The sequence below is a fragment of the Schistocerca nitens genome, chromosome 11 (genome assembly GCF_023898315.1).
Source record: "Schistocerca nitens isolate TAMUIC-IGC-003100 chromosome 11, iqSchNite1.1, whole genome shotgun sequence".
In the NCBI taxonomy this organism is placed as follows: domain Eukaryota; kingdom Metazoa; phylum Arthropoda; class Insecta; order Orthoptera; family Acrididae; genus Schistocerca; species Schistocerca nitens.
Window position 1 is genome coordinate 139,265,420 of NC_064624.1, and position 15,471 is coordinate 139,280,890.

At 41.9% G+C, this 15,471-nt stretch overlaps 1 protein-coding gene across 4 annotated transcripts in view; it reads right to left on the bottom strand.

The window, feature by feature from the left end:
• The window catches only part of LOC126213592 (uncharacterized), a 313,729-nt gene that overhangs the window by 93,623 nt on the left and 204,635 nt on the right, over window positions 1-15,471 (bottom strand). For all 4 annotated transcript variants that reach the window (XM_049941451.1, XM_049941452.1, XM_049941450.1 and 1 more), the window contains one exon: window positions 9,936-10,099. In XM_049941451.1, coding sequence (XP_049797408.1) covers window positions 9,936-10,099 — 164 coding nt within the window. The remainder of the gene's footprint in view (window positions 1-9,935; window positions 10,100-15,471) is intronic.

The window sequence follows — 15,471 nt, forward strand, 5'->3', positions numbered from 1 at the left end:
ATGTGTTACGAACTGTGGCTCTACCCTTCGTCCAATGCTGCGAAACCCTACTTTTCAGCAGGATAATGCACGACTGCATGTTGCAGGTCCTGTACGGGTCGTTCTGGATACAGAAAATGTTCGACTGCTGCCCTGGCCAGCACATTCTCCAGATCTCTCACCAATTGAAAACGTCTGGTCAATGGTGGCCGAGCTACTGGCTCGTCACAATACGCCAGTCACTACTCTTGATGATCTGTGGTATCGTGTCGAAGCTGCATGGGCAGCTGTACCTGTACACACCATCCAAGCTCTGTTTGCCTCAACGCCCAGGTGTATCCAGGCTGTTATTACAGCCAGAAGTGGTTGTTCTGGGTACTGATTTCTCAGTATCTATGCACCCAAATTGCATGAAAATGTAATCACATGTCAGTTCTAGTATAATATATTTGTCCAATGAATACCCGTTTATCATCTGCATTTCTTCTTGGTGAAGTAATTTTAATGTCCCATAGTGTATGTAGGACAGTACGATTCTTGTGGGCAAATTGTCAAAACTATACACAGGTTCCCCTCGAAATTCTGGCAGTATATGGAGAAAATACAATGTGTCCAGCTCTAGAGAAACAGTGCCAACAATTTGACTGACTGTGTACAAACACAAGTGACACTGATCGAGAAGGAATGCTGTCAACACCGACTGCAGACGCCAGTGTCCATCCGAGTGAGGAAATGATTCGCAGCAATCTCTGGTTTACCGACAGTGAGGACATTCACGTGGAAGTTTTCAAATGGGTGCACGACATAGGAGCAGCTTTCTATCATCGAGGACTTGAACAACTGGTACAACATTCCGACTGTTGTTTACAGAGACTAGAAAAATGATATCATTTATTTGTGTCACTGAAGTGTAGTGCAGCACTGCTGCGAACGGTACTCGTGGAGCGCGACAGCCATCTAGTGGTAGCACGGGTGAAACTACAAAAATTGGCACACACATTATCCGTACGCCCGAATAGACAGCAGTCCTAAGCTGTCCTCAATCCGCGCACGTGCAAAACGGGGTACCGCAGTGCTTTCTGATTGTTATTTGCAACAACTTTGTTTTATACTAACTGCTTGTGAAAGCATTTTTTCTTTCATATTACAGAAATGAAATGGAGCAAAGAGGCATTAAGTGTCTAAATTCAGGCGTACAGCGAGGAAAGGTGTATGTATGTACACACTGTATTGTAATACGATATGTTGGCTATCTCCACCCCCCACCCCCAAAGTGGGGCAGGGCTATTTTGTTTCAGTTCCTCTAGTGTTATGCTACAGAAATGTGATGTGGAAATTTTGAGGCATACTAGAACTGCAGACCTGTAGTGGCATACTAACAAAAATTAATTATGTAACTATTTTTTCAAGGTGACAATTAAAACTTTATGACATCCCTGTATAAATATTATGGAATATTTTTTAATTACTTTGGAACTACAAATTTTTCTCCACTAACATACAAAAGTGGGTCTTTTGACAACCGGGTTAACAAAAGAGGAGCTACATCAGGGAAATACCAAGTAGTAATTCATACAACAACACTCATTAATTTGCATTTGTGTTGGGGATGAAAGCTTGTGAAAAAATTAAAACTTCTTTGCACGTCACATATGCTCCTGATCACATGCGATTTGTGAATAAATTTCAGCTATCGACAGAAGTGTACAGTTGTAGCAGAACCACAGTTTCTCCCCAGTAGTGTGTGTGTGTGTGTAAATAGAAGAAAGAAGCAGCACTTAAACTTTTAATAAAGAACAACCTCAACTGGAAGAAAACGACCTCTTTACAAGAAGCTACTGCCTTTCCAGTTCCAACATTCAGCTGCAGCTTACTTGGGGATTGCCTTCAGACCAACAAGAACATGCCTGGACCTCAGTCAAATTTATGCGTTTACTATAACTGATGTAGCTGAGAGACCCACATCACAAAAAATTAAAATAAAAAAAATCAGAACATCGTGTCGTGGGTCCCCTTATAATTGTAGAACTCAGACAAAATTATACTTTGTGGGCTTAGTTGACTAAATTTTTCAGTGTGCATCTGATATAAATTAAGGCAGCATTCACTTCTCCAACCCTGCACTAACTTGCATTGGATTCCCTTTGGCATCCAGTCACAAGCATGCCACTTCAGTTGGCAAAACTACACAGGCTTTTAAATGGACGATAAAAAGAATTCTGGCAGTCTGAAATAAGTTCAATTCTGCTGAAAGCCAATTGCTTGCCTATTTCACTTCATCTAAACCACAATCCACATTACGTTCCCCCCATATCGAGGTTACTCTAAGAAGGTGCCTGTCACTAATCATCTCTAGTGGATAAAACAGAACTTACAGCTACTAACAGCAGTGGACAAATTTCTTTTTAAAATTGATTACAAGAAGGCCTCAATCTCCACAACATTGGAGGGCAGACTCAATGATTTGGCTTTCCTCTTTGGAGAAAATGATATTTAAGACAACTAAGTTATAAACCCACTGTAAGTAGCTTAATCTTGTGTGACGTGTATGCAAAAGACAACTAGAAAGTAAAATTATTTAAATTCTAACTTGTAGGCTGGTTGACTGGGCATGTAATGCATTGGAATTAAGTATAGGTAGAAGTGAAATACCACGTGATAGACATAGCAAGGTGCACAAAAAGTACACTAGCACAGATGATGAGGGTATTCCTGGCCAAAAGTAGTCTATTAGCGTCAGATGTGTAAAGAAATTTCTGGGAATGTATGTTTCAAACACAACATTGTATGGTAGCGAAATTTGAACTGTGGAAAATTCGGAAAAGAAGTGAATCGAATCATTTGAGATGTGATGCTACAGAAGGATGTTAAAGATTAGGCAGACTTATAAGGAATGAGAAGGTTCTCCACAAACTCAACAAAGAAAGGAATGTACAAAGGGGTACCCACAGAAGTTGGAATTATTTTGTAAAAGTTATATATTTTCAAATCCAGGGTGACAGCTATTGAACTATATGGGGAAAAAATGTAAATTAGTTATAAACTACGGCGAGCACACACTTTATTCAACATGTAAACATCACTACAGATACTTGGGTTTAGATTATAACACGTTCAATATGCTAGCCATCATTGGCAATGAAGTGGTGCAGACGAATAGTGAAATTCTGCATGACCCACTGAAGTACCAGAACATCAGTGCTGTCGATGGCCCGTATGACTGTCACCTCGTCTCGGATACAGAGAATATGGCAGCCAATCGAGGCCCGTGCCAGTGGCCTCTGGGTATCCTAGAGCCAGAACGCAGTCCCCAAAGTGCTCCTCATCGGGACATCGACACTCTCCCGCATCAGTGGGGTCGAGCTCCGTCTTGCGTGAACCGCATCTTGCCAAAACCGGGGTCACTTTGGATAATGGGGATAAAATCATCTCCCGAGCCCTTCACGTACCGTGCGGTAGCCACCGTGCCGTCGAGGAATATCGCACCAATTATTCTATGACTGTGACCTGTTGTTCCTGAAGAGACTTCTCGATCATGAAATGTGGATTCTCAGTCCACCAAATGTGCCAATTTTGCTTATTAACAAACCCATCCGAATGAAAGTGGGCTTCGTCGCTGAACCAAACTGTACACACATATATTAATTCCCATCGTGCCCTGTGGCCAACCGTGCAGTTTGAACATCCTAAACCAGATCGTCAGAAGTTATGACAACTTCATTTCATTTGTTCCACCAGTGCTTCCACTGTTCAAAACATTTTTTGTAGTCATCTTTAGAAATGGCTGACAGTGCCTCCTCGTTTTTTTTTTTTTTTTTTTTTTTCCTTGATTTCTTCAATGCTGTCAAATCAGTGTCCTTTCATGTCTCTTTTCATGCGTGAAAATAAGAAAATGTCTCACGGAGCCTGGTCAGGTGAGTAATGTGCGTGGGGCAGCAGGTGCCCTTTTTAGCCAAAACCTGTATAACAGAGATGCGCGAGCAAGTGCATTGTTGTGTTGTAAGAACCAGTCTCTTGTCTCCCACAAGTCTTCCGTTAAAATTTGCTGAACCTAGCTCCACGATAACCAGCTAATCTCTGAAAGTTGATCAATTGTCTGTCGACAGTCTGTGAGCACGAGCTCTCGAATTTTTTCGATACTTTCATCAATTCGGGCAGTTGGTGGACGTCCAGAACGGGTTTGTCGTCAATCGACATATCGCCATTCTTAAATCGAGCAAACTATTTGTACACTTGAGTTTTTCCAATAGTGTCATCCTGGTATGCTGTAACCTTAAAACAGTTCAGCAGCATTTTTACTGACTAGAAAACAAAATTTCACAGTTTCACGCTGTTCACTTAAACTTGTCATAGTAACAAATGAAACAAGAACAAACAGTGCTACCAAAAACAATAACTGTGTATGAACAGAACAGGCCAGGTCGACAACACAGGCAGCACCGAGCTGGCAATGAGTTCCACTATACACCTCTAGCAGCAGATGTGCGTACTGCACAAGATCCGCCCATAGAAATGTAATTTTTGTTTTGCCGTATGGCAAACACTGACAAAAAGGTAGGACAGGATGGCAGGCGGTGCTTAACGTATGCAACAGCAATTGTCATCTAGGCAAGATGGACAAATTTTAATAGATCATACACTGGGACCAGGAAACCATCAAATTCATTCCTCTGACACCGTGGTTTTTGCAAAAACGTAATCATTACTCTGTTAGAATGTACAGTGAGGTCATCAAAATTCAAAAGCCAGAAATCACTGTAAAAGACATGACGAAGGATCAAAATTAGGCAAGTTATCTGCTTTGGTGCTAAGTAAAACAAACAGCACCAACTCCTCCCCACTACAAGGTCCGTAGCACGTGTCGGCGTGACTCCACGATTTTAGGCAGTGGTCTGGTGACTTCACTTTGGCTTGCTGAGCTTATTTGAGACTGTAATTCATTTCTGAGCTATCACAGCCTCTGATGATGTCTCCAGTATTAGATGAAATTTTAGGCACAGAATTCTGCATTGGACCACGGCCTAATGCCCATAAAACCAATACCAGAAATAAGGTCAAGAAAGCTGAAGAAGTACGCCAGGAAACCTGCCGTGCTCTGACGGGAACTAAACTGATCGAGTCGAATATTACCAGCAGGGAGAGGGCAGCCATTCAAGACCTGAGACAGAGACCTCAGATTGTTGTCTTACCAGCTGACAAAGGCAACGCTACAGTCGATCTTTCCCATAAGGACTACATTGAGAAGATGCAGAGCCTGCTAAATGACCAATCTTAGGGGAAGACCAACACTGACCCCACAAAGAAGGTGGAGAACGAGACTATAGCTCTTCTCAAGGACGCAGAATTAGCAGAGGATGTCACCAATAAATTGACACCTCAAGGACCCGTACCGCCAAGACTTTACGGACTGCCTGAAGTCCACAAAGAAGGGGTGCCGTTACGCCCAATTATCAGCAACATTAGGGCACCTACATACTTGCTGACCAAATACGTGACAGAATTACTAAGCCCTTATGAGGGTAAATGCCCTCATCACATTCGTAATTCTGTGGATTTCGTAAAACGTATCGACAACTTCAAGCTGAATGACTCAGATATCCTGGTGAGTTTTGATGCCGTTTCATTATTCACCAGGGTGCCTCTTCAAGAGTCAGTTGAGCTTATTGCACAGAAATTTGACGAGAAGACGACCGACCTTTCAAAGCACGTTCTGACCTCCACGTATTTTCTCTTTAACGGAGAATACTACGAACAAACAGAGGGAGTCACAATGGGGAGCCCACTCTCGCCTGTGGTCGCAAATTTTTATACGGAGTACTTCGAGGAGGAAGCTTTGGCGTCATCCAAATGGAAACCTACTTGTTTTCTACGTTGTGTGGATGACACGTTTGTGATCTGGCCCCATGGAAGGGACAAGATCCTAGACTTCCTTACGCACCTGAACTCCATACAACAGAACATCAAAATATCAAATTCACTATGGAGACCGAAGCAGAAGGAAGATTACCATTCATAAATGTCATGGTCAAAAGAAGAGCATATGGCACCCTGGGCCACGGGGTATACAGGAAGAAAACACACACCGACCTGTACTTTCAAGCGGATAGCTGCCACCACCCTGTGCAGAGGAATGGGGTGCTAAAAACACTGGTGCACAGGGCGACACCATATCTGACGCAGAGAGTCTGCCCCGAGAGCTGGAACACCTCAAAACTGTATTCCGGAAAAACGAGTACTGGGAACGGCAGATCAGACGCGCTCTTCGCCCTACCTCTACAGTGCAGCGTGTGGAGACGGAAGAAGTCACAGACAAAGAGATAGCTACTGCCTATATACTGTATACTGGCGCACTACTGGGGAAAATAGGACAAATATTGAGGAAACACCGAGTAGGAACTGTCTTTTGCCCACCAAATAAAATACGAGCATTATTGGGAAGTGTCAAGGACTATCTCGGTTTGCGGTAGGCTGGCATATACCAGATTCCGTGTCAATGTGGGAAGACTTATATTGGACAGACAAAGCGCACCATCCAAGACTGTTGCGAGAACACAACTCGGGTACCCCACAAGTCGACAGTCGCAGAGCACTGTCTGTCCGAAAATCACGAAATGGACTACCAACGTACCAGGGTCCTGGCACAGACATCTGAGTACTGGGACAGCGTCGTTAGAAAGGCTATCGATATTCGTACCGGGGACGGACTCGTCAACCGAGATTGCGGCTACAACCTCGGCAGTGCATGGGAACCAGAAAAGACTCTCAGCAAAGGAAACGAACAGGCGACTGAGGCAGACAATGTAATTACACCGATGCCACCACAGAAGCCGATGACAGTGTCTCACCGACCGCTGACGCGCGGGTGTGGACTGCAGAGAGAACGCCTCGTGAGGGGAGGGGATTTAAGACGGCTGCCCACCCTCAGGAGCTCAGTTCGTCAGCGCACCTGACGATGGCGACACGTCTGATCGTCAAAATATTGTGCCCGTTGGACACTGTGGACCGGCAGTAAACCTGTGGACTGTTCGAGCAAGGTCAAGAAATACTTCTATCGTGACGGCTTAATATGTTTGAGGCAGGACACGAGGATGGTACACCCACAGAAGGGGCGTGTGAATGAGTGGATGCTACTCCATAACAAGGCACGATTGCATACGGCCCACATTATTCGGGAACTTCTTTACTAAAAACAAAATGGCATTTGTTCCCCCCACCTGTCGTGCTCCTCAGACCTGGAACTGTGTGACGTCTTCCTCTTCCCCGAGATCCTCAGTTCAAAAAACAATGAGAAAATTTCGACAGAACTTTCCCAGAACACAAGAAAATTCTGGTCTTCTGTAAAATTGCTAAGTGGGTCTAAGGCTTCCATCCAGTCACTTGTTGACCAGTCTGGTGTGGCAGCAGAAGATAGCAAAAGGAAAGCCAAAGTTTTAAATTTCACGTTTAAGAAACAGTTCGTGCAGGAGAATCGTACGAACATACTGTCATTTGAGCGTTGCAAAGACTCTCGTATAGTGGATATAGGAATTGACATCACATCTGTGACATAGAGAAGCAACTGAAAGAGTTGAAAATGATCAAGTCATCAGGCCCAGATGGAATCTCAATTTGGTTTTACAAAGAGTACTCTACGGCTCTAGCCACTGACTTGCAGTTATCACAAATTCTCACACGGTGCAAAGTCCTAAGTGACTGAAAAAAAGTGTGGGTGGCTCCTGTATACAAGACGGGTAAAAGAAAAGACTTGCAAAATTACAAACCAATAGTCTTAACATCAATTTTCTGCAGAGTTCTCGAACATATTCTCAGTTCAAATGTAATAAATTTCTTTGAGAAGTAAAAGCTTCCTTCCACGAATGAGTACGGTCTGAGAAAGCCCTTCTCAACCGTGGATGGAGGATAGCAGGCAGAGTCCATATTCACAGATTTCCGAAAAGTATTTTTCACGGCGCCCCAGAACAGACTGTTAACAAAGGTACCAACATACCGAATAGATTCACAGATATGCGAGTAGCTCAAAGACTTGTTAAGTAATAGAACACAATACGTTGTCCTCGACAGCGAGTGTTCCTCAGTGAGGTGTACCGCAAGGAAGTGTGATAGGAGCACTATTATATCTATATACATAAATGATTTGGTGGTGACAAGCAACCTGTTACTGGCTGCGTGCTGATGCAGTGGAGTACGGGAAGATGTCGTCATTTAAAGAGTGCAGGAGGATACAAGTTAACTCAGTCAAAATTTCTTTTGGTGTGATGAATGGCAGTTGGTTCTAAATGTAGAAAAATGTACGGTAATGCTAATGTGTAAGAAAAACCTGACACACAATGTGTGGATACAGCATTAATAGTGTGCTGCTCGACACAGATAAGTCGATTAAATATCTAGGCGTAACATTGCAAAGCAATATGAAATGGAACGAGCATGTAAGGACTGCTGTAGAGAAGGCAAATAGCTGATTTTGGTTCACTGGGATAATTTTAAGAAAGTGTGGTTCATATGTAAAGGAGATTGCATGTAGGATACTATTGCAACCCATTCTTGAGTAATGGTGAAGTGTTCGGGATTTTCACCAGGTCAGATTGGAGGAAGACTTCAAAGAAATTCAGATGTGAACTGCTAGATCTGTTACTGTTGGGTCTGAACAACATGCAAGTGCTATAGAGATGCTTCGGGAAGTCAAATGGAAAGGCCATCATCTTTTTGAGGAACACTATCGAGGAAATTTAGAGAACCGGCATTCGCAGCTGACTACAGAATGAGTCTACCGCTGCCAACAAACATTTCGTGTAAAGGTGGTGGTGATAATAATATCAGAGAAATTAGGGCTCGTATAGAGGCGTATAGATAAATATTTTCCCTTGCTCTATTTGCGAGTGAAATAGGAAAGGAAATGACAACTAGTAGTACAGGGTACCCTCTGCCATGCACCATACATCGGCTTGTGGAGTAGGTAGTAGAAGTTGACGTAGAAAACCAAGTTGGATAAGCAAGATTTGATATAGTGTACGACATTGTGTAAGGTACTAAGCATGTTAATTGAGTAACTTCCAGGAGGGATTTCGAAACTGGCAGAAACATTTGGATCAGGGTTTCCCTCCTGAAGGGATTACTTTGGAGGTTATAATGGGTAACCCTCCTCTAACATTACCTTTTTTTATGTACAGAAATAACAGATACCATGTATACTATCGATTCTTGCATAGCTTGCTGTTTCACTATAAGAATTATATGATTTTGTATACGATGTATTACATTTCAGGCAAAAATGTGTAAAAAGAAATTAATGTGTTACAATCGATATGTACAAACAGTTAGAATTGCCCTTCTTTTAAAAACAACTGACACTACAAAATTTGTGGCATACTTAAAATTCATATTATTAATTGCACAATCTAACACTAATTATTAAATTTATTTTTAGCTCGATTTACAAAAAAATTGTATATTTGAGCGAAAGTTCTTCTTTGGCAAAGAAAGTTTGTAAACTCTTTTGCATTGTAAACCTCTTTGGAATAATGTGAGACCTGCAGAATGTAAGTAGTGGTGGGGCAAGCCTCTAACGGAAATGCACGTATTTTGCTAAACTTGTCAACAACAATGTAAGTTTTGGTGTGATAGAAGTGAAAATTGTAAAGTAAGTGTGATTTACAAGAATGGGATAAAATAAAAAGATATTCATAACAACATGCAAATCTTCATCAGTTATTTTGTCTTCAGGAACCCAGGACGTTATATTTCATCTGCAAGAATGTAACCCTAGACAAAACTTTGAGTCAAAGACAGAGAATTTTAATAGTGACGTGTGGCACTGTAAGATTACAAGGTGATGGTGCAACATAAGAGCCAAAAAAGATGTAATAATTTAAATTAATATATTTCTTGACTTTTTGACATCGCCCACGTTCTTATCTTGCCTTCGTGGAGCACAATACGGATAGAGGCAGCAGACTCACCGACTGACCAGTAGTGGGCATTGCGCTTGGGTGTGCGCTGCGTCTTCACGAAGAGTGGGCTGATGGACAGGATGTGCCTGATGGAATTTTCCCAGTTGTTCCGAAACCTGACACACGGGAAGTTCCTCCTGGTGTATCTATAGATCTCACGCAACGAGATGCGCCTGCACAAACAAATAGTTGGTACATAATGTTAATTTTCAACAAAGTACGGTGCAATACATGTAGGTCACGACTTCAGTATCCAATAGGCAATGAAAGACAAAGAAAATAAGAAACACAAGAGAGAAATTTACTTACAAACACTTACAAAGCCATTCAGACACAGTGGTCATTGTAACTGCATGGACAACCCTAGCACACCTCCTATCAGATTCAATTTCTCCACTTATCTGCTCACTACTAATGCAGTGCCACTTATACAAGAGATTACTGACCATCTTGCCTAAATTGTATATATGTGGTACCTGTTCTTTCAGACAAGTCAGAATTCAGGTGAGGACAACCAATGCTCTCTTCAATGCAGATGCACACAAGGGTCAAACTCTTATGGGAATCGGCAAAATGCCACGAGTAATATGTGGTGTGTCTCCTTTCGGACATGTCTTACAGAACACACCAAATATATACGAGGGCTGTTCAATAAAGAATGATCATAATTTTTTTGAGAATATACTTTTACTCATCCTCATTAATTTTGATGGTCCTTCTCAAAGTAGTCTCCCACGAATGTGATGCACTTTTTCCCAGCGGTTCTGCCAGTCTTCAAATACATGCTGGAAACCATTTTTTGAGAGGTCCTTCAAAATCGTCTCCGATGTTTGATAATGCCTCGCACGAAGGCGTTTTTTCGTGTTAGGGAATAGAAAAAAGTCACACGGGGCTAAACCCGGACGACAGGGAGGGTGAGGGATGCACTTCACGTTGATTTTTACAAGATATTCAGCAACAACACTGGCAATATGCGACCGCACATTATTGTGGGGCAGCATCCAGCCTGGTTCACAGAAATGTTGTCTTTTGCACCTGATATGGACTTGCAATGTTTTCAGGACATCCCTGTAGTATTGTCCAGTTACTGACATGTGTGCAGCTACAACATGCTGATACACCATTCGACGAATGAGATGACCATAACTTTCCCAACAGAAGCAACCACTTTTGCTTTTTTGGGGGTTGGTGATGAAGAAGATTTCTACACTGAGCTTTGCTGTTTGCTCTCAGGATCAAAATGATGTAGCCAAATTTCATCAACAGTGATTACACTAGAAAGAAACTCCGGATCTTCCTCTAACATCAAGTTAACTGCATGCATAGTTGCACACAACTGTCCTTTTGTTTGAAAATCGACAGTCTCGAAACCCGTCGAGCGCAAACACGTGTCGTGTGCAATTTTTCTGTCACTGACGTGTGGGTGGCACCAATGAAATGTTCAGTATTTCAGAAAGTGATCTTAAGGTAATTCGTTGATCCTCTCTCACAATGACTGCAGAGGTGTTGATGTTTTCTTTTGTATGAGCAGTAACTGGAGCACCAGGTCCACCTTCCTTTGAAATTGATTGTCTCCCCTTTTTAAACATTTTAAACTCCTTCGAGTTGTGCTGTAGGAAAGAACAGACTCTCCATAGGCCTCCTGTAACACTGTATAGGCCTCAGCTGAAGATTTGTTGAGGCGAAAGCAGAATTTCAAGAATTTCAAAGTCCCATATTGTTCCTCACGTGTTACCTCCATTGTAGGGCCAGGTGTTACTTAACATGTCTGACCTTGCCTGCCTCTCACAGGCAGGCACCAGGAGTCGCAACAATGAAACTACTAGGCATGTTTTTTGCACATTAAACTAACAGAATATCATAAGGTTAAATTTTAGCGTGAGAAATTATGACCATAAAAAAATTACGATTATTCTTTATTGAACAGCCGTCATATAATTATGGAGAGACAGCCAATGACTTCTTCAGTGCACCTGCACACTAAGCTCGAACTCTTACAGAAATCAACAAAATGCCACATGGGAGGATAAAGGCTGTGCGGGTAAGTTGAGAAACTGGGTCTGACAGGAGGCATGCTAAAGTAGTCTGTGCAGCTGCAATGACCACTGTGTCTGGACAATTCAGCTGTCAGAGCATCTGCCTAATAAACAGGAGACCTGGGTTCGAATCCCAGTCCGGCACAAATTTTCAACTTTCCCCATCGGTTTCAGTCAATACCCACTCACAGCCAATGCCTGTCATTCCTCTGTGTCTTATAATTCTTTTTGTTTAAAGTTTGAACTACCTTATTGTTTCATCTGTACAAGAGAGATTACCAAAATGCATTCGTTCATTTTTGAAACATAGGAGTTTTCTCTTAAAAATTATGTATTTAACTTTTCCTGAATTTTATTCAATAAGGGTGTTCCGTATTGCCAATCTGTCTATCGAATCTGAGACGCAATTTTATTTCATTTGCTAAAGAAAAGAACACTCCAAACTTTAATTATAAACTGCATATTAAATATGTACAAACAGTACAGCAATACATGAAAATCTTTTATACCTCACTGACCTACTAGATCTTTAGCACTAGATACAAAATTAAGCATTTTTGTTTTACAAAGAGAATTCAGAAAGTAAGTTACCCCCACACTGAGACCACTGCGCAACCAGAGAGGAGAGTACATATTGCTGATTTTCTACAGAGACTGTTCTGCTGCAGTACGAATAACAAGAGCATCACAGTGTGCAGGTGTTGGTGCAGCAACTGGAGATGTACTTCAAAGCCAATACAATTTTTGTGAGCAAAATGTATAAAATGCACACAGATTCACCCACGAAATTTGGCAATATACGGATTGAATGCAATATCGCATCCAGCCACACTGACACAGAGCGCACACACGTGGGGGCGGTGAACGATTGTACGGCATTATTGGCTGCCAGTGGTTTTCCGGCCACCTGGTGCAAGTCTTTCTATTTGAAGGCACTTCAGCAAAAACACAACTATATAAATGTCTATAGCAATGTGTCCTAATAGTTTTATAGACAGTTACTGTTGATGCCTATAGGCATTTGCACTTCCCATTTGAAAGCTGTCAAAAGAGTTGCCACATATTAGGGATATGCTTAATTTGACCTGATTGTACAACTGTCTTAGTAGTAAAGAAGAAATGTATTAAACCTTCGTGTATGATGTGGTAATTTTTCATCCATCTCCATGTTTATGACATCGTATCTCAAGAAATATGTGTCATACAGTGATGTATTTCAGTAGGTACATTCAGCGGCACACGTGCATGCTGTCTGCGAAATATGTTGCCAATAAAGTTAGTAGTGAAGGAGTAATAGACTTTTAACATCAAGCATGATGTGGTAGTTTCTCACAAATCACAGTGCTTGTGATGTCATATCTCCTGATCTACATGTCATATAATAATTTAATTTTGTGGGTACATGCAGCAGCATAGACTATGTGATCAAAAGTATCCAGACAGTTGGCTGAAAACGACTTACAACTTCATGACGCCCTCCATCTGTAAATACCGGAATTCAATATGGAGTTGCCCCACCCTTAGCCTTGACGACAGCTTCCACTCTCGCAGACATACATTCAATCAGGTGCTGTACGATTTTCTGGGCAATGGCAGCCCATTCTTCACGGAGTGCTGCACTGAGGAGAGGTATCGATGTCGGTCAGTGAGGCCTGGCACAAGGTTGGTGTTCCAAAACATCCCAAAGGTGTTCTATAGGATTCAGGTCAGGACTCTGTGCAGGCCAGTCCATTACAGGGATGTTATTGTCGTGTCTGCCACAGGCCATGAACTACGAATAGGTACTCAATGGTGTTGAAAGATGGAATCTCCATGCCCGAATTGCTCTTCAAGAGTGGAAAGCAAAAAGGTGCTTAAAACACCAGTGCAGGCCTGTGCTGTGATAGTGCCACACAAAACAACAAGGGGTGCAAGCCCCCTCAATGAAAAACAGCCCCACTCCACAACACCGCCGCCTCCAAATTTTACTGTTGGCACTACACACGCTGGCAGATGACGTTCACCAGGCACTCGTCATACCCACAGCCTGCCATCGGATTGCCACATTGTGTACCGTGCTTCGTCACTCCACACGTTTTTCCACTGTTCAATCGTCCAATGTTTACCCATCTTACACCAAGCGAAGTGTCATTTGGCACTTACCGGCGTGATGTATGGCTTATGAACAGCCACTCGACCATGAAATCAAGTTTTCTCACCTCCCTCCTAACAGTCATGGTACTTGCAGTGGATCCTGATGCAGTTTGGAATTCCTGTGTGATGGTCTGGATAGAGGTCTGCCCATTACACATTCCAACGTTCTTCAACCATCAACGGTCTCTGTCAGTCAACAGACGACATCGGCCAGTACGCTTTTGTGCTGTATGTGTCCCTTCACATTTCCACTTCACTATCACATCGGAAACAGTGGACCTAGGGATGTTTAGCAGTGTGGAAATCTCACATACAGACATACCACACAAGTGACACCCAACCACCTGACCATGTTCGAAGTCCGTGAGTTCCACGGAGTGCCCCATTCTGCCCTCTCACAATGTCTAATGACTACTTACTCAAAGTTACTCAAATTAAACAGAAGTCCATAATAAAACCATGGATTACACACAGAATAAAGATTTCCTGTAAGACAAAAAGGAAAATGTATCTGTCGACCAAGAATAGCTCCAATATTGATGATTTAGCTAAATACAAAGAACACTGTAAAATATTAAAAAAAGTAATTCAGACATCTAAACAAATGCACTACGAGAAGGAGATAGCAATGTCAGGGAACAAAATAAAAACAATATGGGATATAGTGAAAGAGGAGACTGGTAGAACCAGAAAGGAACAGGAGCAAATAGCATTAAGGGTAGATGACACATTAGTAACCGATGGGCATAGTGTGGCAAATCTATTTAAGAAGTACTTTATATCCGTTACTGATAGAATGGGATTGTCAGGATCAGTAAATAATGCCCTTGAATATCTGAAACTAGCCTTTACAAATAGCTTCAGCTACATGAATATGTCACTCACTTCACCAAAAGAAATAACTTCCATAATAAAATCTTTGAAAACAAAGCATTCTAGTGGTTACGATGAAATATCAACAAGTTAATTAAGGCATGTTCTTGTGAGTTTAGTACAATTCTAAGTTACTTGTGTAACCAGTCAATTATAACCGGGACATTTCCTGACTGGCTAAAATATGCAGATGTTAAGCCTCTATTCAAGAAAGGGGATAAAGAGATACCATCAAACTACAGACCGATTTCACTTTTGCCAGCATTTTCAAAAATTTTAGAAAAAGTAATGTACAGGCAGCTTCTCAACCATCTGACCACAAATAGCATATTATCAAGAACACAGTTTGGATTTCTGAAGGGTTCTGATATCGAGAAGGCTATTTACACCTACAGCGAAAATGTACTTAATTCATTAAATAACAAATTACAAGCAGCAGGTATTTTCTGTGATTTGTCAAAGGGATTTGATTGTGTGAACCACAACATCCTTTTAAATAAATT